This window comes from Zosterops lateralis (assembly GCF_965231275.1).
Source record: "Zosterops lateralis genome assembly, chromosome: 15".
NCBI lineage: Eukaryota > Metazoa > Chordata > Aves > Passeriformes > Zosteropidae > Zosterops > Zosterops lateralis.
The window spans coordinates 13,554,085-13,575,756 of NC_139775.1; the positions used below are offsets into that span (position 1 = coordinate 13,554,085).

Here is a 21,672-nt window from a genome sequence, read left to right on the forward strand (position 1 = left end):
ATCTCCTGTTTCCCCCCACCCACCATGTAGTTTTCCTTATGAAAGGAGCTGAAGGGCAGGTCCAGCCATGCAGTGTCCTGTGGGCAAGGTGAGCTCTGCTCTTTGCCACTCTCATGTGGAGGGTGTTCTGACACCAGGTACTTGATACCCAGCCTGCCTGGGGCCTCTCACTCCATGGTGGGACAGCCCCCATCTGTGATGAGAGGCAGCCTTTTTCCTGCAGCCAGCCCAGGCCAGTCACTTGGAAAGCCCATGGTACCCCAGGGGATGTTCCTGCTCAGCAGTTAAATGATGGTGTGGTGCCATCTTCGAGCCACAAGTGCCAAGGCTGCAGTGGTGAGCCCAGCTCTGGTGGCTCTGCCTCAGCCACAGAGGCACAGGCATGTAGAGAAGGGTTGTGTCAGGGCAAGTTACCAGGACCCTGGGCTGCAGGAGACCCACCTCTGCTCTGTAGGGTAGAAATATTGCACTGGCGAGGTTCCCAGTGATGCCACTGAGCAGGTAGATGATGGAGATGCGGTGCCATCCTGCCAGCTTCTCTAGGTCCCGCAGGATCGTCATTTGGAAACAGATTGAAACCAGACAGTGCAGGATCCTGCCAAGTGCAGAGTACAGGAGCTGAAGCAGCAGCCACTGAAGTCACTCCTGTCCTTGTGCTCAGTCCCCAGCCTTGCTGAGAGTTCCTGCTCTGGACTTACCCATGCCACTACTCCCTCAAACCTTGGCCAAGAGCACAGCTCAGCATCTCTGTGCCCCCCACAAAAGACAGCCACATCAGCCCTCACACCTATCAGCCCTCACAGCAATCCCCAAGCTGAGGGTGCCCCCACCCCAACTATGGAAATTTTACACCTCTGCTTACCCAGCGTGGAGGAAAAGCGAGAGCCAAAGGCGGTAGAACTGGTCAGGGACCTCTGGATTTAGGAAAGGAAGGAGCCCACAGACATCATCCATGCAGTGCACCTAGGGCAGAAGTGGGTGTTGAGAAGGGCCCTTTTCCAAGCCCAGGGCAGACTGCAGATATCTCTGGAAGAGGGGCTCCCCTCCCACTTCTCTGCTGAACCAAGTCCCAGGCCTTGTCTCCAACACGAATTTACACAACCCCATCCCTTCCCTGTGGCAGCTTTAAGCGCTCATTTTTCACCCCAGCACCCAGAGCTGAGGCATCTCCTCACCCACAGAGCAGACTGCAGATCCTTCTCCCACTGCTTTCACAGTGGTCCTGTCCTGGGCTTTCACAGCAAGTCCCAAACTGGCCCCCAAAGGGGGACACATGCACCCAGCTCTGCCACTCCAGTCAGGAGCAGCAGCTTCCCCCAGGACACAGGACTCCCACCTACTCTTCAGCACTGCCACCCCAGATCCTGCCAAGCTGCTGAGGGCACCTGGAGGGAGAAGGGCAGCCATACAACCCCCCAGCTGCCCCCTTACCTGAGAGCAGAGCGTGGCCTCCTCATGGAAATAGCCCCGCATAAATTCACAATACTCCCGGGAGGTTATTTCACACCTGCAGGAGGCACAAGTCACACATGGAAAACACAATGGGGCATTCCTGTGCCCTCCCAGGCCACCCACTCTCCTTTTCTCATCCCATCCATGAGAACTGATGCCTTCAGCTGCCCCTGACAGGCTGTAAAGTCTCAGCAAAGGCACAAACACATTCCCATTGGAGTCCAGTGCCTCTCCACACACCCCTCCTGCTTCTCTCCTCCAGGAAAGCCTCCCCAGGCCTTCAGGCCAGGGCTCCAAGGCAGGTCCTAAAGCTGCTGTTTAGAATTGAGAAGAACCACCAGAGCCTGGGGAATCTGTGTCTTAGACTGGGGGAGTCTTGTGCTTCTGCAGCTGGCAGAGGGGAAGTGGGGGGCTATGTAAAGAGTGTTCTGGTCATGACTTGCAGGGACAGAGAAACTCCTTGGGGCAGCACACGTTTTTCTCCCTAGCAGGGAAAGCCAATCCCAAGCCCTGGGTTACTACTCAAGCTCAGGAATAACATGAGAAAAACAGCATCTTCTCTTTTGCAAACCCAGAGTGGGTCATTTCCTGGCATCTCCTTTAAGTGCCCAGGGACTGCAGGCTGAGGACAATAGAGCCTGTCAAGAACAAGCTGGCCATTCCTAAGGAAAAGTGCAGGACTCCCCAGCAGAATTGTTAATCCCTCCAAAGTGGTATCCAAATCCCTCCACACTGCAGGACCAGCTGAGTGAGATACCCTGCTGTGCCACAGACTCAGGCTGGCTGATAACTCCTGCTCATCCCAGACTCCTGCTCCATCTGGGAGAAGTGTCATGGCTCTCTGTCCAACTCCCTTTCCCAGCAGGGCTCTGGGCTGTGTGTGGAAAGGACAGGGAGGGCAGATGGGTGTGTCTACAACCTGAGAAGGCCCCGTGTCCCACCCCAGCACCCAGCCCCTCCATTCAGGTCAAACTCACTACCTTCCCTTGGTCCCAATGCAGCAGGGCCGGCCCGTAATCACACAGTCCATGTGGAGGTGGTTGGTGTAATTCCCAGCACTGTTTTTTGTGCAGATCTGGAAAACAACAACAGGCTGCAGTCAGACAGCCACAGCTTTGCTTGCTGGCTGGGTAAAATCAAAACAGCCCCTTGGGAAGAAGCCAGATTCCAGACACAGCTCCCTCTGACAGCAGGATAGTGCCTGATACTCCATCTGCCTGAGCATCAGTTGACACCTCCTCTCCAGCCCGAGGCTGAGCTGGTTTCCATCTCCCTGTTACCCTGACAGGATCCAGGGCTTTCACTGGCACAGAACAACTTTTGTTGTTGGAGGGCTTTGAGCCTTAGGCTGGGCAGAGCACGGCTGCCCTGAGCTGGTGTTTGTGACAAGCAGCAGAAGCTGCAGCAGAGGCCCTGCCCTCCCACCAGCACAGCTGAGGCTCTGCAGTGGGATGCAAATGCCACAGTGCAGCTGTCCATGCAGGCCTGTGCCTCTGGCCATGCTCACCGGCCACTTGGTGATGTCATCTGGCCACTCATGGGGCTCCATCGAGGCTGGCTGCTCACACACCCTGCAGCAACAAAGCACACATCAGCCTGAGAAATACCTTTCCCCAGCACTAGGTAGGATTTCCACACTCTGCCTGTGCCCAGGCTGCCATTCCACAGCTCCCTGTGTCCCTGGGTGGTGACACTGACACACCAGACCAGATCAGCCAAGGCCATGCTGGTCAAAGCCTCAGCCTCCTTCCAGCAGAGATCACAAAGGCAGGGAGCACACAGCTGCCCAGCAACAAACTGGATCCTTTCCAGGTGGACACACCCCAAGGGCAGGAATTCAGCTGGTTTCAGCTCTTTATCAGCCCACAGTGACTGTGTGCCAGGGCACCCAGCAGCTGGCTGGGCTCCTGAACAGAGGTGTGCTTGGCTCCTGACTGCTGCACCCCAAGCAGGGAGCTGTGCAGGGAGCAGGTGAGGAGGGGGAGAGGGTTGAGGAAGGCACCCACAGCTCACAGCAGGCTGCTGTTCAGGTGGGCAGCTCACAACAGAGACCAGGGCCAAGCAGAAATATGATCACACCCTGCATCACCTCCCCTGCAGTGTAGGGTTATCACTGCCCCACACCCCTCCAGAGCAGCTGCTGCCTCACCCAGCAATCTACTGGCCTGGGACTGACTCTAGAGCAGCCCTGTCCCCCCAGGATGGCAGCTGGGCCAGACAGGACCTACCTGGGGTCCTGATGACAAACAGAGCCAAACTGCCTCTTGTTTCCTGCCAGCATCGGTGTGCTGGGGTGATGGGGCCACTTCACCCACACGGCCAGTGTGGACTGCAGGACAGAGGAGAGGGGTCACCATGAAGCCCAGGGAAAGAAGCATCAGCAGAGGTGGCCCTGAGCCTGCAGGGCTGGCAGGAGAAGGGCCATGGCACTCACTGAGCACTCCTCCTCCGAGGTCTGCACGCAGCCTGACTTGTCGTTGCGCACGCAGCACGCCGAGTGCTTCTCCTTCTCCCGCTTGGCGCTGATGAAGCTGTGCACCTGCTGGTCCTGCCTCATGCACGGGGAGAACTTGGCCCCCAGGTGGATCAGGGCCTCCTGCAGAGATGGAAACACTCAGCTCAGCCAGAGGGCAGGCAGTGATTGCCCAGGCAGAACTACTAGGGGTACCCCCATCCAGACTCAAGGCCAGGGACAAGTCCTGCATGATGAAACCCAACACACACCATGCACATTCTCCATATTTGCTTTGGAGACAGGTCCAGAATGAAAGTTCAGAGATTTCTTTGCCCAAAGCCCCATAAAGGCCAACACTATGGCTGGGAAAGAAAACTTTGTGATATTTCCTTTTCATTTTTGTCTTTCCCAGGGGGAATGGCATCAGGAAAGCTGTCACACACCATACAACTCTTGCATTTTTTCCCACCCCGTGCTTGTCTTTGTAGGAACAGTGTGCAAAGCAGGAAAGCCAAGGTCCATTCCAACCTCCAGGCACCCCATTCTGCAGGGTAGTTGGGGCTGGGAGCACTGCTGCTCCCTGACAGTGACAGCAGATCCCTGAGCTCCAAGCACAGAGGGCTCTGCTCCATGGGGTGGCACAGCTGCAGCACACAGTCCCCCATCCACCCACTAACAGTCCCACCAGTGGCACTCACTGAGCTGGGGCCAATCCAGAAGTTTTCCTGCTGAACATATTTGACATTTTCATAAACCCCTCTGTTCCGCAAGACCTGCAAGGAGAGAAAGCAAGAGCCCTGTGAGCTTCAGCCCCCAGGGTCAGCAGGGCAGGGACTGGTGAAAACAGCCCCAAGGATGAACAGAAATCCCCACAGGCAATGATGGGGCTCACAGCTCTCTCCAACTGGTCTTTTGCAGGATCACATGTAAAGCCCTATCAAGACGTGGGCACCTTCATGTTAAGGTTTCATTTAAAATGTCTATCTCTGGCTACTTCAACCTTCAAGATATCCCAGTGCCTGGAGCCCTTGGAGTGGCCTGAGCCTTCTCAGAGCTGAGCAGCACAGGCAGCACCCACAGGCAGGGCAGGCCCATGTGCTGGTGGCAGTGCTCTGAAAGCTGTCAGAGCTCCCCAGGGCATCTCCTGCACAGAGCAGGGACATGGCTGTAGAGATATCTGTACCTCAGGAACCTTTAATGTGTGAGAAGGCTAAAAACAGCCTCAAGATCAGCTCCCAAAGTCAGACAAGTCAGTTTTGCTCCTGGCAGAAGTAAAATCCTGTAACTGTTGCAAAAACTCAGCTCACATTTGAAGCATTTCCCTGCAGTGATCATCCTTCTGGTCTCCACCAGGAGGGGGAACAAGCTGTTTGGAAGTGCTGCCAGCACAGCCACCATGCTTTGTGTCTGATATAATCTGACATCAGGAGAAAGGTGGCTGCAGGAGGGAGGGAAGGTGATGTGGGGGCTCCCAGAGACCCTCCAGGAAGCCCCCAGGGCTGGACAGCCAGCACCCAGCCAAGAAGGCAAGGAGCCAGCATGGGGAAGACTGTGACACTCAATCACAGTGCAGGCATGTCAGGGGGGTTCACTTACTGAATCAACAGTTTCGTGTTGTGAGAACCCCACAGGGGCGATGCCGTAGATGCAAACAGCGAGGATGGTGATGAGTGAATGCACAAAGGTGACCCAGTAAGTGAAGAAAGGCCTGGATGGAGGGAAGGGAAAAGGATCAGAGGCAGAAACACAGGAATATTGCATCTGTTAACAGAACAGAGGGGAAAAGCTGCTGTTTTCCCCCAGAAACCTTGCCAAAATCTGGAATCACCTAGGAGTGCTCAGGACAGGAGGCAATGACCTAAGGTGTAGCTGGCAGACAGAATCTGTTTACTCTGACTCCCCCATTACACTGGACAACCACCCTTTCCCAAGAAAACATCCATGAGAACACCAAAGCCTGACACCAAACTGTGCTGTGTGTCTGAAACAATGACTCCAGGGGAATGCTCAGAGGCAGGCACAGCTGAGCCTTGCTATTCACCACAGTGGTGGTGTCACAGAGACCTGCAGCCCCTCCAGCTGGCAGAGATACACACACTGTGAGGAGCTGGGTGAGGTCCCAGTGCACGTTGACACAAACACAACAGCTGGCTCTGTACTCCAAGGGACAAAGATGGGCACAAAGCTGTATTATTGCCCCACTGCCCGCCTCCAGGGGCTTCAGCTAGCTCAGTCTTTAGGAGGCTTTGGAGAGAATTATACTAGGAACAAGATAAAAGATATCAGAAGAGGCTCCTTCCCCGGGACCTTTGTCCCAGGCGTTTATTCTTCAAAATTCCAGGGGGAAAGAGACAGAACAAGGAAGCATGAGGCTTATATGACCCCCTGCTCAGGGAAAAGATAGCTGGACCACAGCCAGCGAGGTCAGGGAAGGAAGGAAAGGGTCACTCTATATGGTAAGGGACTCCAGGGGGTCAGGAGGGAGAAACCATTCCTCTAGAGAATTACAACACAAAGCAACACCCAGTGACCTGAGTCCCCGAGGGCCAGCAGGGCCGGTTGGGCTGGGAACCCCCCTGAGCACAGCTCTCACCTGTGGTCATCCATGTCCTCGATCTGCCGTTTGACGTAGCTGTCGATGCGCTTGCGGTAGGTCCTGTTGGTCAGCTTGCCCACCATGCCCAGCCCGTAGGGCCTCTTCTCCTTGGCAAAGAGCTTCCTGACGGGCACGGCAATGCGCTGGCCCCGCCGCTGCGGGCTCACGCTCACCACCTCCTGCCGCAAGCGCACCTTGGGCTGCGCCAGGCCCCCGTCCTTCTGCTTCCTCCAGCCTCGCTCCAGGGGGCTGAAATCAAAAGCAGGACAGCACTGGGGACCAGCCTTTCCGTGCTCTTTGGGGGCAGCAGAGCCTCTGTCTGTCCCACCCACTCCGGGCTGGCAGAAGCTGATGGCAGATAAGGTGCCCTGAAGTGGGAGTTGTATTTCAAAGGGTTACACACACAGCCAGTAAATGAAGGCACAGAAGTGGCACAACTAAACCCCACCACTGGGGAGCTCTCGAGGCTTTAAAGTGTTTCAGCAACAGGCACCTCTGCAGCAACAGGAACATCTATTTCTTCCCCTACTTCAACCCTCTTACTCTGCCCTCTGCTATGAAATGGAAACACAGTTTAGCCCAGCACTGGAAATACCCACTTTTAAATGTCACTTCAGGGTCTCACTTCAATGTGATTGCACTGGCAAATTGGACAAAAGTGAATCCAAGCAACTTCCCAGACCAAGAAAGTGGCACTGTCACATTCTGTAGCTGTACCAGGTACCTCTCACAACCTCCCTTCCATTCCTCCCTTATTTGTACCAATGTGTGCATTTTTCAGAATTAAAAAAAGCAGGCTTCAACAATGCAATAAAAATCCCAAGCATCCTGAGCTAAAAAAAGACTTTTTTGTCAAAATAGATCTGATGAACATTGCAAAGGTTATTGGTGAATAATATCTACTTTTTAAGTCTCCACCACACCCAGGTAGTTCTGCATTTCCTTGTTCTTAGACAGCAGGTGAAGGTCACATCTGCAGCACCCAGACCTGACCAAAAAAACCCAACTACCTCCCATTTCACCCTCCTCATTGCCTGGCACTGTAGTAGGCATGCTCCCAACATGTGCTCTAGTCCAGTGTACCTCCTCTGGCTTCCTAAATGTCCCATTCTACACAAAGACAGTACTTGTCAGAACTGCTGAGAGAAAACAGCCAACAATCTTTCTTCTGAAAGATGACCAGAGTACCTGGAGAGACCATGACAGCCCTGAAGTACAGGCAAGCAACAGGATAAAGGAGAATCTGAACCTCTGTAGCCAAAATACTGCTGGAAATTTCAGCTCTTTTCATACTGCACCTTGCAGAAGATGCATTTGGCTATCTCAACTTCTCCTTGGGAAGTCCCTCTCCAGCAGGAGGTGCAGGTTCCACTGCAGCCTGCTCTTGCCCAGGAGGTCAAGTGGTTTCTGTGTGCCGGACGTGCTGCTTCCTGGTATTTCCAGTGCTGGAAACCTCCCCGTGCCCAAACAAACACCTCACCACGTGAAAGGACACCCAACTGTGACTCTGATAGCAGCTCTCTGAAGTGTGAAACAAATGCATTTTCCTCAATAAATGAAACTATTTAAGGAGATTCAAAGGGAGCCAAGAAGACTGAAACCGTCTCAGCGGAGTGACAACAAACTCCCACCATTTGTGCTTCCCCTTATGTTAAACTGAGTCAAGTTCTTGGAAACACTTGAAGGGAAAGTGCCAACACAGCAAGACGGGCTGAGAGCAGCAGAACCACAACAAGGACCTCCCTGTCTGCTCCATGTTCACACCCAGCAGAGCTCTCTGCTGGGGTGAGCTGACTCGGAAGCAACACAGAGCAATTACTCAGTACCAGTTACTCAGGTGGAAAAAATCCAGGCACACAGTACAGCACCACCCACATATTTGCAGGGCTCTCAGCATCAGTGCCACACCTTTCTCTCATTTCAAGTGAGGAATGCAGCCCAGCTTGACATTCTGCAATGCTTCACCGCTCCTTGGAGCATGACAACAGTTACTGGTGACTGTGGCAATGGCAACAGCTTTCTCACTTTGCCATGCTCTCCATAGCCAAAGGCTGGGCCCTCAGCACCCTCACAGCTGATTTAAAGTGTCTTTTGCTTCCTCAAGTTATGATACAATCTTTGAAACACATTAGTATGAAGCTGGAAGATGCTGGAGTGATTGCAGAAGTGGCCTCAGAGTCACCTTTTACATGCATGGGTAGCTGGGGCAGGAAGTCTTCAGCTGGATCTAAAGAAAACCTATCACTGCACTGCTCTGAGCTCTGCACCAAGCACCCACAGCACTCAGATCTTGGATTCCTCCATGCAGGAGGCCCCACTCCAAAATGGGTTGGCTACTCCATGTTGGGCTTAGACAGCTACCATGAAGATACTCACAGTAGTAAGTGGCTTCTTTCAAGCTCATTTTTGTCCAAGGCACCTCCTGTGAGATCTGTCTGATCTGGAGGTTTCACCTCGGCATCTTTGATTGCAGCTTCTGATGGCGACTCGAACACTTCATCCGGGTAAGTGGAGAGCTCCTCGTGAAGGACTCCTTCCTGGGCAGACAGACAGCAGTCCCATCAGAAACATCCCATTTGAGACAGCAGCCCTGGCAGCAAGCAGTGCTGCTCTCTGCCAACACACAGTCCTGCCAGAAGCAGAGCCCTGGGCCAGCACCACGCCAGACCTGCCCCTCACCCGAGCGAAGAAGGAAGTGTCGAGCTCATCCGGGAAATCCACCGTGTCCTCCTCCAGGAAGCTGGCGGGGGTGAAGCTGCGGCGCTGGGCCCTCCTCAGGGTGCTGTCCTTCACTGAACGGCCCTGCAGGCAGGGACAGGGGCATGGGGGCACTGCCAGAACCCTCAGCCCCAGCTGACAAACCCACCCCAGCCACTGCACATGGAGCCCAAGTGCCGAGTTTGGTTCATGCTTTGTGGATGGAGCACGGCAGATGAGATGTGTGACACCTTTCTGGTGGGACACACAGCTGTCACTCCACTTCTCAACTCAGGGCATCCACCTCCAGGTTTGCCATGTGCTCCTCTACCACATAGTGTACAATGAGTGTGACCAAACCACAGCAATGGCTGCTGCTGGACACAGCAAAACACATCAGTGAGCCCGGGAAAGCAGGGACAAGGCAGGATGAAGAGACTTGTATAGCAAGAGCCTCAGGTATTTCTGCTCTTCCGTGGCTGCTTACCAGGGACCACCCAAGGGTCCAGACAGGCTGAACTGGGCCTGCTAGAACGCTCTGAGGCTGCTGACTGTGGGAATCAAAGCCCCCAGGCCAACAAAGAAAAACCAAGACCTGTCCCAAAACTAAACCACCACCCCTGATTTCTTGCCAATCCTGCCTCCTGAACACATGGTTAAAACACGATGGGAGGTGACTTAATTTCCTCCCCTCCAGCACAGCCATCCCCATCCTCTCTGCTGAGCAGCCCCTTGCCTGGCACTCATCTCCCAGAGCAGAGTGTGGGCAGTACCTTCACCAGCGCGGCGGCCGCCCGGAAGCTCATCTTGGCCACGGACTCGCGCTTGCGGCGCCGTGGGAGGCGGTTGAAGCCTGAGCGGGAGCTGGTGAAGGAGCAGAGGGACGTGGCCCCCGGGGTGATGGGAGTGTGGGGGATGCTGCAGCCGTCCGTGTCCTCGGCCATGCGGAACGCCCGGCCCCGGGCCAGCGGGTCGATGATCTGCCAGGAGAGAGGAGCAGCCAGTCAGTCCATCCACCCTAAAAGCCTTCCCAAAGCCTCCTCTCTCCTCTTGAGACCATCATGGCTCCTGGGTTTGACCAGAGTAGGGATGTATTTCCCACACCCAAGCAAGTGTTTTCCATATAGGGAAAAGTTTAAGACTCACCCCTTAAGGTAAAGAAGCCAGATAACTTTGATATCAAGGATTGGCTCAGTGCCAAGAGATAAACATCTATTGGATCTTGTCACCATTCTTCAAACCCCGTATCTCCCTCTATTGGCTGCAAGCCAGGTTATCCCTCCTAAAGCATTCAGTATTTAAGAATACAAAAGGAAGGAAAGGTTTTTTGGAGTGTCTTAGCAAGGTGTCAGAGGTTTTCTCAGACACTTGTGTGTGGCTTTTTCATTTGTTTTCTGTAACGTTTGTTATTTTGATATTTTTCCTTATTAACCCTTTTGATTTACAAAACACCTCTGAGGAGCAGTCTCGCTCAAATCATTTTTTGCCACTTCTCTACAAAGGCTGGACCCTCAGATACTGATATATTAGCACGTGGCTTATTAGACTCTGGCCACGTGTTAATCTGTATCAGACCAAGGACCAGGCTGCAGAGACCAATAAGCAATTCTGCAATAGGGAAATAAGGAATTGCCATTTGGGTTTTTTTCTCTTTTGTTAGTATTGACTATTGTCAACCAGTCTGTTCCAGTATCTCACATAAGACTCCAAACCTCCTCCAGCCCTTCCTAAGCTCTTGGTTTCATTGTCTCCCATGCCAATGAGCTCAACAGTCAGAGCACGTGCTGTCTAAATAGGAGTTTGAGAAATTCCTGAAAACAGAAATGTTCTTTCTTCAGCTAGTTTCCTTCCTGATACTGGACAGCCCAGGACTTAAGCAGTTTCCTGTTATCCTGTTGAAACTTTACTGTAGATTTACATCTGCCTCCATTAATTAAGTTTAACAGCTGGATAAAGCAGGCAAGCTTCCAGGAGCTGCAAGCCCTTCTTTGGGACTCCTCAGGCCAGTGCTCTCACTTATTCCAAACATACAAATCAACGTAATGAAAATATTGCCTTCAGCTACAAACCTTGCCTCTGTCCTTACATCATCACAGCTGTGGTTTCCATAAGACCTCTATGCTTTATCCCAAGGTTTTACGAGCTTTTTTAATCCACAGTTGCATACTCAACAGGAAGCTTAATGGGCTCACACCTACTGACACCACGTTCTGATTCAATGGAGCCCACAGAGAGCTCAGTAATATTTCTAAGTTTCCTGTGACCAAAGATTGTCTTGCACCTAGCAAGACATTTAACAAAAAAGAGGACAACAAGGTGAAATGTGATTGAAAAATGCAGTACATTCTCCTCTGCTTTAGTGATGCCACCAGACTGACCTGCTTTGGAAGGAATTGTTTTCCCACTCGCTCAGTGGTGCTCACCAAAGCACAGTCATCAACCACATCAATTACTGTCGCTGAGTGGAGCAGTGGGAAGAGCTGGATGTTGTGGTTAGTTCTGGTCACTGGATGTGCTCATCTGGGCCCTGCCCCCTTGGATCACATTTTAAGGTAACGAGCAAGAGGTAGCAACAAACCCAGGTGCCCTTTGCAGGCACTCAAAACCACTTCTGAGGACCCACGAGCAGAGCTGTAGCACCACTGAAACAAGAGACACTTCTCAAAAGTCCTAAAAAAAAACAGGATTCTATGGGGACAGTAGCTGTGCTACAGCCTGCATTCTGCTTGGGGCAGGGCAAATGTCCCCAATGATTCCAGCCCTGCTATTGTACATTTGGGCCCAACGTAGTGGCTACTCTGGGTGCAACACAACTGTGTCCTTGCAAAATTGCAGCAGGAAGGCTGAGCTGAGAGCCCCTGGACATGCTGATCACCACAGTCACAGCATGACAAACACAGCTCTGAGCTGAGGGATCTCAGCCAACGAGACCTGAGAGAGGCTGCTGGAGAGAGAGCTGCCAAACTGTACCTGGGAGGTGACAAGTGCCTGAGCACAGAGCCCAGACGTGTCGAGGCAGAGCTCAGCCCAGACAGGTCACAGCTGCCAAAGGGGTGAACACACCTAGGGGAACTCAGCAATGGCCTCGCCTCTGTCCCAGGTCACTCACCTTCTGCATGCCCAGCTGGCAGGGTCCCACGTAGAGAGGAGGAGGGGTCTCTGTGCTTGTCAGAGAAATATTGTCCTGACTGGGCAGGTCCATCTCCCGGATGACCTGAGGCTTGAGCTTCCCGTAGCGCAGGCTGCAGTGCCGGAGGCTCTTCCTCTGCCATTTCTGAGTGGCATCGCTGTCTTTGCTCACCCCAAACCAGTCTGCCGTGCCTCTGAAACATGCCAGCAGACAAGTGCTAAGAAGAAGGATGTTTGCTTGGACTATGCATTGTGAAAAGACAAAGCCCTGGTGGTCACTTCCAGCCCATCCCAATTCAAAGGCAGAACTCTTTTCCCAGGAGCGTCTCGCAGCTTGTCCTCAGCTGGTTTTAGCAACCTGACAGATGCTGGCCAGAAATGTTTGACCATCAACAGCATTCTGTCTCTTAAGACAGAAGAAAAATGACAGGAGATATTCACTGTGGGTAAAGGACAGTTTATTCTGAGTTTTTCTAAAAATAAAGGAAAATAAATGGTACAGAAAATCAGAAAATAACTTGGTGAAAGGTGCTTTTTTTTTATTTTAAAAACCATCTATTGCAAACACTTACCATCTTCAGGCCAGCTCTAGGTGCCCACTGTGAGACTGTACTGTTTCATAGCTCTGTAACTTCTTTCAAAAGCCACCAGAAATCACTCTTCTCTCCCAGCCTCCCCTCCACACTCCCAGAATCTCCCTAATTTCTCCATTTCATGCTGTAGGATTTCTAACCCACTCAAGGGTAGCATTAACAGCAAAACTCGCTGTAGTTCTGTTCTCTGCAGACACACACAGTTCTAAGCTGATGGTAGCGGAAGCAGGAGCACAAGGTTGCAGCCACAAGGCAGATTTGCTGCCAGGTGGCTGCTGCCACAGAAGAGCAGTGGATCAGAAGCAAAATCCCAAGGAAGGCAGGGAGGGATCAGAATAAGTCAGACTAAAAGCCTATTCCAAATCCTGCAGAACAGCTGATCCTAAACTTACAGGGGGCACGGCAGCCCTGCCAAGCATTTCCCACCATGGCTAATCCATCCTCAGGAGATGACAAGCTGTCTCAGCCTCCAGCTAACTGGCCCAGGTGTTGAAACCTGAAAATCTTTCCAAGCCAAAGCCAAACCCCTGGCCCCAGCCCCCCCTGCTCAGGGGCAGGATCTCCAGCTGCTGAGAAGCAAGACCTCCCAGATCACAAAGTGAGCATTAAAATACACACTGGAAAAAGGCTGGGATAAATCTAGAATTAGGCCACACAGGGAAACTCAGACAGCGCACTGGAGACAGGAAACTAGTCCTATGGTTTTGCACCCTTCCAAGCAAAAACCCCATCACCAACAGGTGAAGGTGCTCTGCCACCATGTCAAAAGGAGTGTTTGAAATCCACAACCTTGCTGGCTAAAACCTTCCATATGCAACCACCACACATTTTCCTCAGCCCTCCCTGTTCTCACAATGACACAGAACAGACCCTTCAGGGGTCATGTGGGGCATTGCTGAATTCACCCAACCTCAGTGACCCCAAATGCCACAACGTGCCAGCCTTTGGAGATGGGGCTGTGTGAAAATCTTGGGGCACCTCTCTGCTCCCACAGACCCACATCTCCTTGAAGCAATCTTCTCCTCCAGCCAGAGCAAAGGCCCAGGGCCAGCCCCTGACCTGACAGACTCACCAAGCCCAAAGCACAGAAGTCAAGTCGCCAGTTGGCACAACACACACCACAGAACCCTCTGACAACTCAGAGGGCTCCCCACAGACTGTAACCAGAATTTCAACTGCAAGGTGACCTTGGGTGACAAGCCTGTACGCGGGGCCTCAAAGGGAGAGGGGCTGAGGGTCATTTGGGCTCAGATGAGCCTGCTGAGGAATGGCACCACCAGCAGTCTCAGAGCTCTCCAAAATTGTGTTCCCACTAATCTGGAAGGACAAGGACCACCACAGCTGTTGGCACTGTGAGGAACACTCCAGAACTTCCAGAGACCACTGTTGGGCCAGGGTAAGAGCTATCCCAATCCCTGATCATAGCCAAAATAGTCCACTAAAGAGTTTAGGGCATCTGGAGCACCCTGGGAAGATGCTGAATGCCTCTGTTCAGCTGGGAAACTCCATCACATCCTACAGAGTCCTCAGGGCACTGTAATAACCAACATCAGAGTCAGCTGCCACTCTTCTGCCATGATGAGCCAAGCAACCCTGAAAGCCCAAGGCCAAACACAAGCAGCCCCAAAGGTGGTCACAGTGCCAGAGTGGCGGCTGGCCAAGGGCAGCAGTGAGGATGGCAGGACAGGAACACAGGGCATTAGGTCCAGTCCCTGCCATGCACAGTGTCACACTGTCTGCCTGCTTTGAAAGTTTCTTGAGCTCCAGATTTGGGGTGATGCTCATTGGGCTGTTGTGCCCTGGACTCCTGGAGTGGCTCATCTCCTTTGTGCTAAGTAAACAAAGACCTCCACCTCAAAAAGAAGACAGTCACATTTGCATTAGAAAAAGTCATGATGTCAAAAGGGAAAGAGTGGATGCTGTATTCCATTCACTTGCTCTGGACCAACACAACCGTGTCTGTTTGGTGCTGTTTCCCCTCCTGCCCCAAGAAGGCTTTGGGGCCAACATATGCTGCACTGCTGCCAGCAAAAGCAGGCTGGGCTAAGGCTGCCCTGGGGAGATATTCCAGTTATGGTGAACACCAGGAGGTTGACAGCTTGTTAGGAAAGGCAGGAGGGAGTGAGGCTGGCGGGTGGACAGCTTGTTAGTCCATGCTACTTATTGACAGCTGCCTACACATTTAGTAGGAGTGACAATTGTTTTTTGTTAGAGGCACACATGAACTTTCTCACTCTGCCTGTCTGTAGGCCTCTTGGACAGTCCTGAGAAGGCAACGTGATCTCAGCAACAGCCAGACTCTGTGCAGTTCACAACAGCCCTGGCACACACATGCAGGGGTGGGTTTCACACTCAGTGCTACCAGTACCTGAAAAACGATCGGGGCAGGGACTGCCGCTTTCTCAGGGAGCTCCTGCCCCCCCGGTGCCCACGGGCAGGCAGGGTCTGACTCCTCTGAAACCGAACCTGCCTGCTGCAAAGAAAACAGAGCTGAGGGGAAGGAACCTCCAGGGCTGTGGAGAGGAGCAGACACTGCATCTCCTTCCATAGCCCCATGGGCAGAAGTTGTGCCCCACTGCATGTGACAGTGGCCTCCAGGAACAACCAAGCTCAAGCCACACTGCAGCATCTTTGAACCCAGGAGGCTGCTGAATCCTCTTGGTGCACCTGTGACGTGTGTCTCACATCGTTCTGGAAGGTACCAGGGGTACTGCCACCCCCTCAGCTCCCCCTCTAAGACCTGCCTCCTTCAGCCCAGACACTCAGCTACAGATTCCACAGCTGGCTTTGGACACCAGTGTGAGACCATGGAGGTGTCAGCAGGCCTGACAGCAGACCATGATCTGCTTAGAGACAGGCCACTGGTGCCCTGACAGGATCTTGCCTAGTGAACAACCTGTGCCACATCTGCTGCCTTGCATGGACACCCTGGAAGACTGGACATGGTGTTAGATGCTTTCATATGAATGAATCACTCCCATGCCTTCTTCTGGACTACACAGGCTTGACTTTATGTTCACACTTGATCTGCGTCCTCCAGGGAAGACTGTATGGAGTCCTGCTGCAGTTTCACATTCTGTGCATTCTGAGGGCTGTGTTAAGCAGAAAACTTGGCAGTCAGCCTTCCTGGAGTCACAAAACAAATCCCAAGACACAATTTAGGGATGTATGGTCTGCATTCTCCACGGCATCCCTAGCTCTGCTAAATGGAAAACAGGGGTTTAGGCCTTGGTACTTTCCAGTTCCCTGGCCTTGTTTCTGATCCACTCATTTCATGCTTTTATCGCTAGGGTTGTGTAATGTGTGCATCTCCTGCAGTTCTGCTCCTTGTAAAGTCCTTCCCAAAGTAAATTTGTCACACCAGCTCCAAAGCAGTTCACAGTTCCTCACTCCCCTTCATACAAACTGCATGTTGTGAGGACTTCTGGGGCAGGTTACCCTGGCCCTTCTACCCAGTGCCTCTTGTCAGGGCCTCCACAGCACCCTCCCAGGATATCCCCTCATCCTTGATGTGCTCTTGCCTAATTGTTCTGGCAAGGAACATATCAGGGGCAGGGAGGCAAGGGAAGAGACAGTGTAGGTGTGCCAGAACAGCCTCAGCAGGCCCAGAGGCTGCCCAATGCCCTGAAAAGAGCAGACACCACTTCATGGGCTCAGCCCTCCCAACCCCACAAGAAGCAGGATCAGAGTGGGCTGATGCAGGAGAGCTTCACCACCAAGGCAGCTGGGGAACATCTGAGGCAAAGGAAAACAGTGTGTGGGAGATCTCCCAGAGCTGGAAAGCTGCTCCTTTGTGAGTGGGCGAAGCCTGGCTGGATGGAAGTACCCCTGACCCATGGGATGCTCCTGGGATCCAGGCAGGCCTGACACACTGCCAGAGATAGAAGCTAATCTTCTCAGGAGAGAAGCTGGGAGAGCCACTCCCTCTGGGAAAACTGGGGGAAGCCTTTGCCATGGTGAAGGAAAGAGCATCCAGCTCTGTGTGGCCACATCTCAAAAGACTCCTAATGACAACCCTTTGTAGGAGTGGGACACAGGACCAGAGCAGCCTCTCCCTGCTCTCCACCACCCCTCAGAGCCATCTAAAGAACCTGCCAATGAGCCAGTGGTAGGAGCCAAGTTGCTGAGAGTCCTGCACTGCTCTGATGGGCTTCTGCCTCCCCCAGCAACCATGTGCTCTCAGACACTGCACCAAAGCACAACCAGCATAACCCATCTACCATCACAGGGCCTGAGACATCCTGTTACTGAGAAACAGCCCCCCCTGGGGCATGGGGGCAGCCAAAATCTGTCTGTAAGTGGCAAAGACCATTCATTGTCCTGGCCACCAGCATCTTCTCCCAGGACCTGTCTCTCCACATACTACAGACAGGTACACAGCACCACTGGGATCCTATACTGGGGACCAACCCGCACCCACCCCTCCACAACCTCACAAGGTAGTCACCCTAACCCTGCCGTGCCAGGCAACAGGCTGAGCAGAGAACCACAAATCCCACAACTCCAGGATGGCACTGGATGGTCGGAATGCACTTCAGCAGGCTCCAGGAACTCCGTGTGCCTCACCTCTTGATGGTCTGTGTGATGGAGGTCTGTCTCTGCAGCGCCGGTCTCCGGGCGGGGTCGTGCGGCAGGGACGGCACGCGGCTGTTGTCGGCCGGCATGCTGACACTCCGCAGGAACGCCTGCCGCCGCGTGGGCTGGGGGGAAACACGGGGGGTCAGAGCTCTGGGGGTGAGGCTGTCAGCAATTCAACATGGACTGTACCAACACGTCCCTCTCCTGGCTGTTGTCTGCCCAAATCGCACCCTCCTAGACCACCCCACAAGGTCAAGAGAAGCACAGTCGGTGGGATTTGCCTCTTAAGTGGCTCTGGATCTGCGCTAAAAGCCTGTGAGAGCTGTGGGTGGGTCTGTAGTTGCTGCCTGGTGCAGCCTAAGCAAGCTGGGGAAGGCTTTGTTCATAGCCTCACTGCCTGGGCACACTCACATGTCTTGGCTAAATGTCACCTACAAAACGCGACACAACTCACCAGGCTGTTCTCAGCTCACATAACTGCCTCCCCAGGGCTGCTCTGGATCACATTTTTATCAGCTCAGCAGAGCTCATCTCCCATTTGAACAGGGCAGGCTGAGCAGACTGCCCCTCTGGCAAGTGAAGCTCTGATTGATCCTCTGGTCAGGGACTGTCTGTGCCTCAAGACTACTTCAGCCTCTCTAGCCTAGAAAGCTAATGGGCTCTCATTAACAGCTTTGGTATCTTTTATGTAAAAGCAGTGCACACATAGTCAGGCTGGAAGTCAGAGGAGCACACAATGCATTCTTATCCTGACAGCCTAGGCTGTGCACACGAGACCCCAGAGAACATCACCTCCACCAGCTTCCATCATAAGCAGACAGTGTCTCTCCAGGTGCCCAGCTGCATTTAGAGATTCCAGATGAGTGAAAATCCATCAAAGCCTTAAATAATTGATTCAGAAGATTTCAACCTGCACTGGCAAAATCCTGAACTCCACTTCTAATCTCTACAGACTGATCCCCAAACTCTTTCCTTCCAAGGGAAGACCAGAACCAAGATTTATCTGCCAGGAGCCATCATGTAAGTGAAGTGCATTTGAGTCCCTGGATCACAGAATGCTGAAGAGGGCAGTTCTTGCTGTTCCAAGTGCAATAGAAGTTCCCTCTTTAGACAAGCTTGTCCTCAGCCCCCTCCAGGGAAGCTGTATAACCCCCCATTTCTCTAATGACTAAACTTTTTTTCACCCAAGTGACTGAACCCAGGCCCTGAACACACTCATGGAGCTGGGCAGCAAAAGCCCTCTGTCTCTGCCTTCAGTGTGCAAAGTCTCTGTTCCTGCAGCAAGGCCACACAAGCAGCCAGCATTCAAACCCAGGTCTCAGCCCTACAGCAGTTTTTAATACCTTGTAGCAGGTATTCCTGATATTCTTCCTATCCCCAGAACAAATAAGGGTGTTTTACTCTCATGCTTTGCACAGTTCCTATTAACCTATCACCTCATCTCTACTTCAGCACTCCTCAATGTTACGTATTTCTCATCCCACATGGTCCTCTTATGTTCCTCATGCTGCTAACAGCTTTGTGTTGCCAGTAACTGTTCTTTGCTGTTACTGATGAAAGTCTGTCATTATCTTGGCTATTCAGAAGTCAGATTCATACCCTGCTCATTTCAGCACAAGCTCCAGCACTTCCAGGCCCTCATGCTTGTCTTGGAGACCTTCAGTCCTCCAGTACCCTTAAGAAATGCTTGTTTGAATACCTCACTCCCATATCCCAGCCAAGACACTTTTCACAATGCCCACATCCAAACAGTCACATCCACTGATGTGAGCACATCAGCCACCCACCCTCATCCCTCCCACATTCCCTTCAAGGGGAGTTAATTACTGCTCATACATTTACTCAAAGGCTCTGCCCCTTCTTATGTGGCCTCATGACCTGCCATCACACGCTGCTCTTCCCTCAGCCAGGAGTGATGGGGACCCCAGGCACAGGGATGCCCCCAGCACATCCCTCCCCAGCTCCACAGACCCTCCCTCCTCCCCAGGGCTGTACCTGCACAAGCTGGGGGGGCTCTTCTGGCACAGGCACTGGCACTGGCACCGGGATGTCCAGTTTTAACCATGGTGGCTTCTTCCTCTGTAAACTGCTCGTGCTGTCATGTCGCGCCTCCGACATCGTCCCACGCTTGTCCTCAGGCCTGGGAGAGAGGAGACACCAGAGTCAGGAGGGAATGTGGCATCTCATCCCTCTCAGCCCATGCTGGCAGGGTGAGCAGAGAGTTCTCCTGCCAGCTGTGACTGATGGGCCCCAAGCCTCATGTGGGATGAATTCCCCAAGTGCCCCATGAGGGCTCAGCCCGTGCCCACACTGGTCCTTCAACACCTGACACTCAGAGGACACAGAACCTCGAGCTGGGTACAGAGACTGCAGTCACAAGTTTGAGTCGCCTCCCATTAAGATTTTTGCTGAGACTATTGTGAGATCCAGATTCCTTAAGAACAAGCCGTGAATTAAATCTTAATGAGATCTGGATCCAGACCAACCAGCTAAGTAACTGCAGTATCAAAAGTTACTGACCTCCCTCTAAAACCAGCTTGTGACTCACAGACACTCTTTTTTTGCCCACCCAAAGCCAAACATCACACTTTCCAATCCACCTACCCCTTAAACAATTAACAGGTGGCCATTTCTCATCACTGCTCCTAATCTCTTTTAAATGTAGTGATTTTCTAGAAACACAACACAGTGCACAGAGCAATACCAGTATAGCATGAACATTAGAGAACTGGCACTAATCCTGAACTAAGAGTGGTTTTCATACATAAATAATAATGATATGGCATTTAAATAAAAACCGCTGTGTAATCCAAAAGCCGCAGTGAGCAGAGTGACTCGCTGTCATCTTGCCCACTCTGCTGCAGTTTTGTCCTCCTGTTTGGGACCACAGGAGTCTTTCAGGCTGGCAGAGCACCCACTTCACTGTGCACACTCAGAGAAACAATTCAGAAAACAGATTTCACTGGAGGCAGATCAGCTCAGATACCTACACAGGTACCTTTCAACCTAAATTACGCTACAAATTTGTATTTCTTCCTCTCCTATCACACACACAACTTCCAGTGACGTGGGAAGCATGTTTGCTGAATGGAACAACAGATTCCATTCCCTCCCAGCTCTCTCCTTGCATGGCCCTAGCCTGGCCTATGGCCCTTAGCCACAGGGGACAAAAATAATCAAGCGCTCCAGTCTCTCCACCACAGTGGACAGATGGAATAAGTAACCAGTTAAATCAGCAGGCACACATGCTCTGACAGAGAGTAGGAGAAAAACTCTGTTGAAATAAAAAACTTAGTGCTCTTACAGTGTTAACACAGCCCATTTATTTTAAATGCAAACTGAGTTTAACACGTAAGGATTCTTCCTTGAGAGAGGCCAAGTCCTAGGCCAGGACCAGAGGCAGAGGGATCTCCACCCTCTGAGACATTTGGCACACAACAAAACAAGGCCCTGAGCTGCCTGAATTATCCCAGCCTTGCAGTGGCTGAGCCAGTCAACCTGCACGGGTACCTCCCAAGCTAAATTAGGCACTGGTTCTCCAAAACGTGCACTGCCTTGCAGGGCATTTCCACCGTTTTCCCACAGCTCCCTGCAGCTGCTCTGGGACAGGAACTGCACACACTATTGCAAAAGATACAAGCTGGGGGGGCAGGCAGGGGGGAAATAGGTCAACAAATGTGAGTGAGGGATGATCTGGATTGGGTTAGGAGAGACTCTCATCTAAAAGGAGCTGAAGGCCAGCTGCTGGTTCAGTCACACAAGCTGGGCCGGCTGCCAGGAGCGCCGTGCTCAGCGGAGCCGGAACGACAGAAAGGGAGGACTCAGCTGTAGGTGGATGGAGGTTGGGTTTCAGCAAATACCACAGGCCCCCAAAAGTCTGGGAATTCATGATCTAGCCTGTACAGACATGCCCTTCATGCATGCACCACAGTCCTGTTGCACAGATGCAGCGCTGTGCATGAGAGGGACACAGATCCTTCCTTCCCTCCCCGCCGAGTTGCAGGGGTGGCTAAATACAACTGTTCTAACTTCCTATGAGATAAGAACAGTGAGAGTATTAGGGGAACTCCTGCCTGTGCTTGGTATGAGTAAATCTGCTATGAGACACGATTTACTGAAAGGTCTTGCAAATTTGTCTTCATGGGGAGGTCAGAAAGCAAAGCAGATTTCTC

The 21,672-nt window shown here is 52.4% G+C and overlaps 1 protein-coding gene across 4 annotated transcripts in view; it reads right to left on the reverse strand.

The window, feature by feature from the left end:
* The window catches only part of RHBDF1 (rhomboid 5 homolog 1), a 35,980-nt gene that overhangs the window by 1,016 nt on the left and 13,292 nt on the right, over positions 1 to 21,672 (reverse strand). For all 4 annotated transcript variants that reach the window (XM_083872762.1, XM_083872764.1, XM_083872763.1 and 1 more), the window contains 16 exons: positions 19,496 to 19,640; positions 17,489 to 17,622; positions 12,310 to 12,523; positions 9,974 to 10,180; positions 9,183 to 9,305; positions 8,880 to 9,040; positions 6,501 to 6,752; positions 5,504 to 5,615; positions 4,606 to 4,680; positions 3,887 to 4,048; positions 3,681 to 3,781; positions 2,960 to 3,023; positions 2,433 to 2,527; positions 1,432 to 1,507; positions 863 to 963; positions 442 to 595 (listed from right to left, as the gene is read on the reverse strand). In XM_083872762.1, the coding sequence (XP_083728888.1) occupies positions 442 to 595; positions 863 to 963; positions 1,432 to 1,507; positions 2,433 to 2,527; positions 2,960 to 3,023; positions 3,681 to 3,781; positions 3,887 to 4,048; positions 4,606 to 4,680; positions 5,504 to 5,615; positions 6,501 to 6,752; positions 8,880 to 9,040; positions 9,183 to 9,305; positions 9,974 to 10,180; positions 12,310 to 12,523; positions 17,489 to 17,622; positions 19,496 to 19,640 (2,176 nt within the window). The remainder of the gene's footprint in view (positions 1 to 441; positions 596 to 862; positions 964 to 1,431; positions 1,508 to 2,432; positions 2,528 to 2,959; positions 3,024 to 3,680; positions 3,782 to 3,886; positions 4,049 to 4,605; positions 4,681 to 5,503; positions 5,616 to 6,500; positions 6,753 to 8,879; positions 9,041 to 9,182; positions 9,306 to 9,973; positions 10,181 to 12,309; positions 12,524 to 17,488; positions 17,623 to 19,495; positions 19,641 to 21,672) is intronic.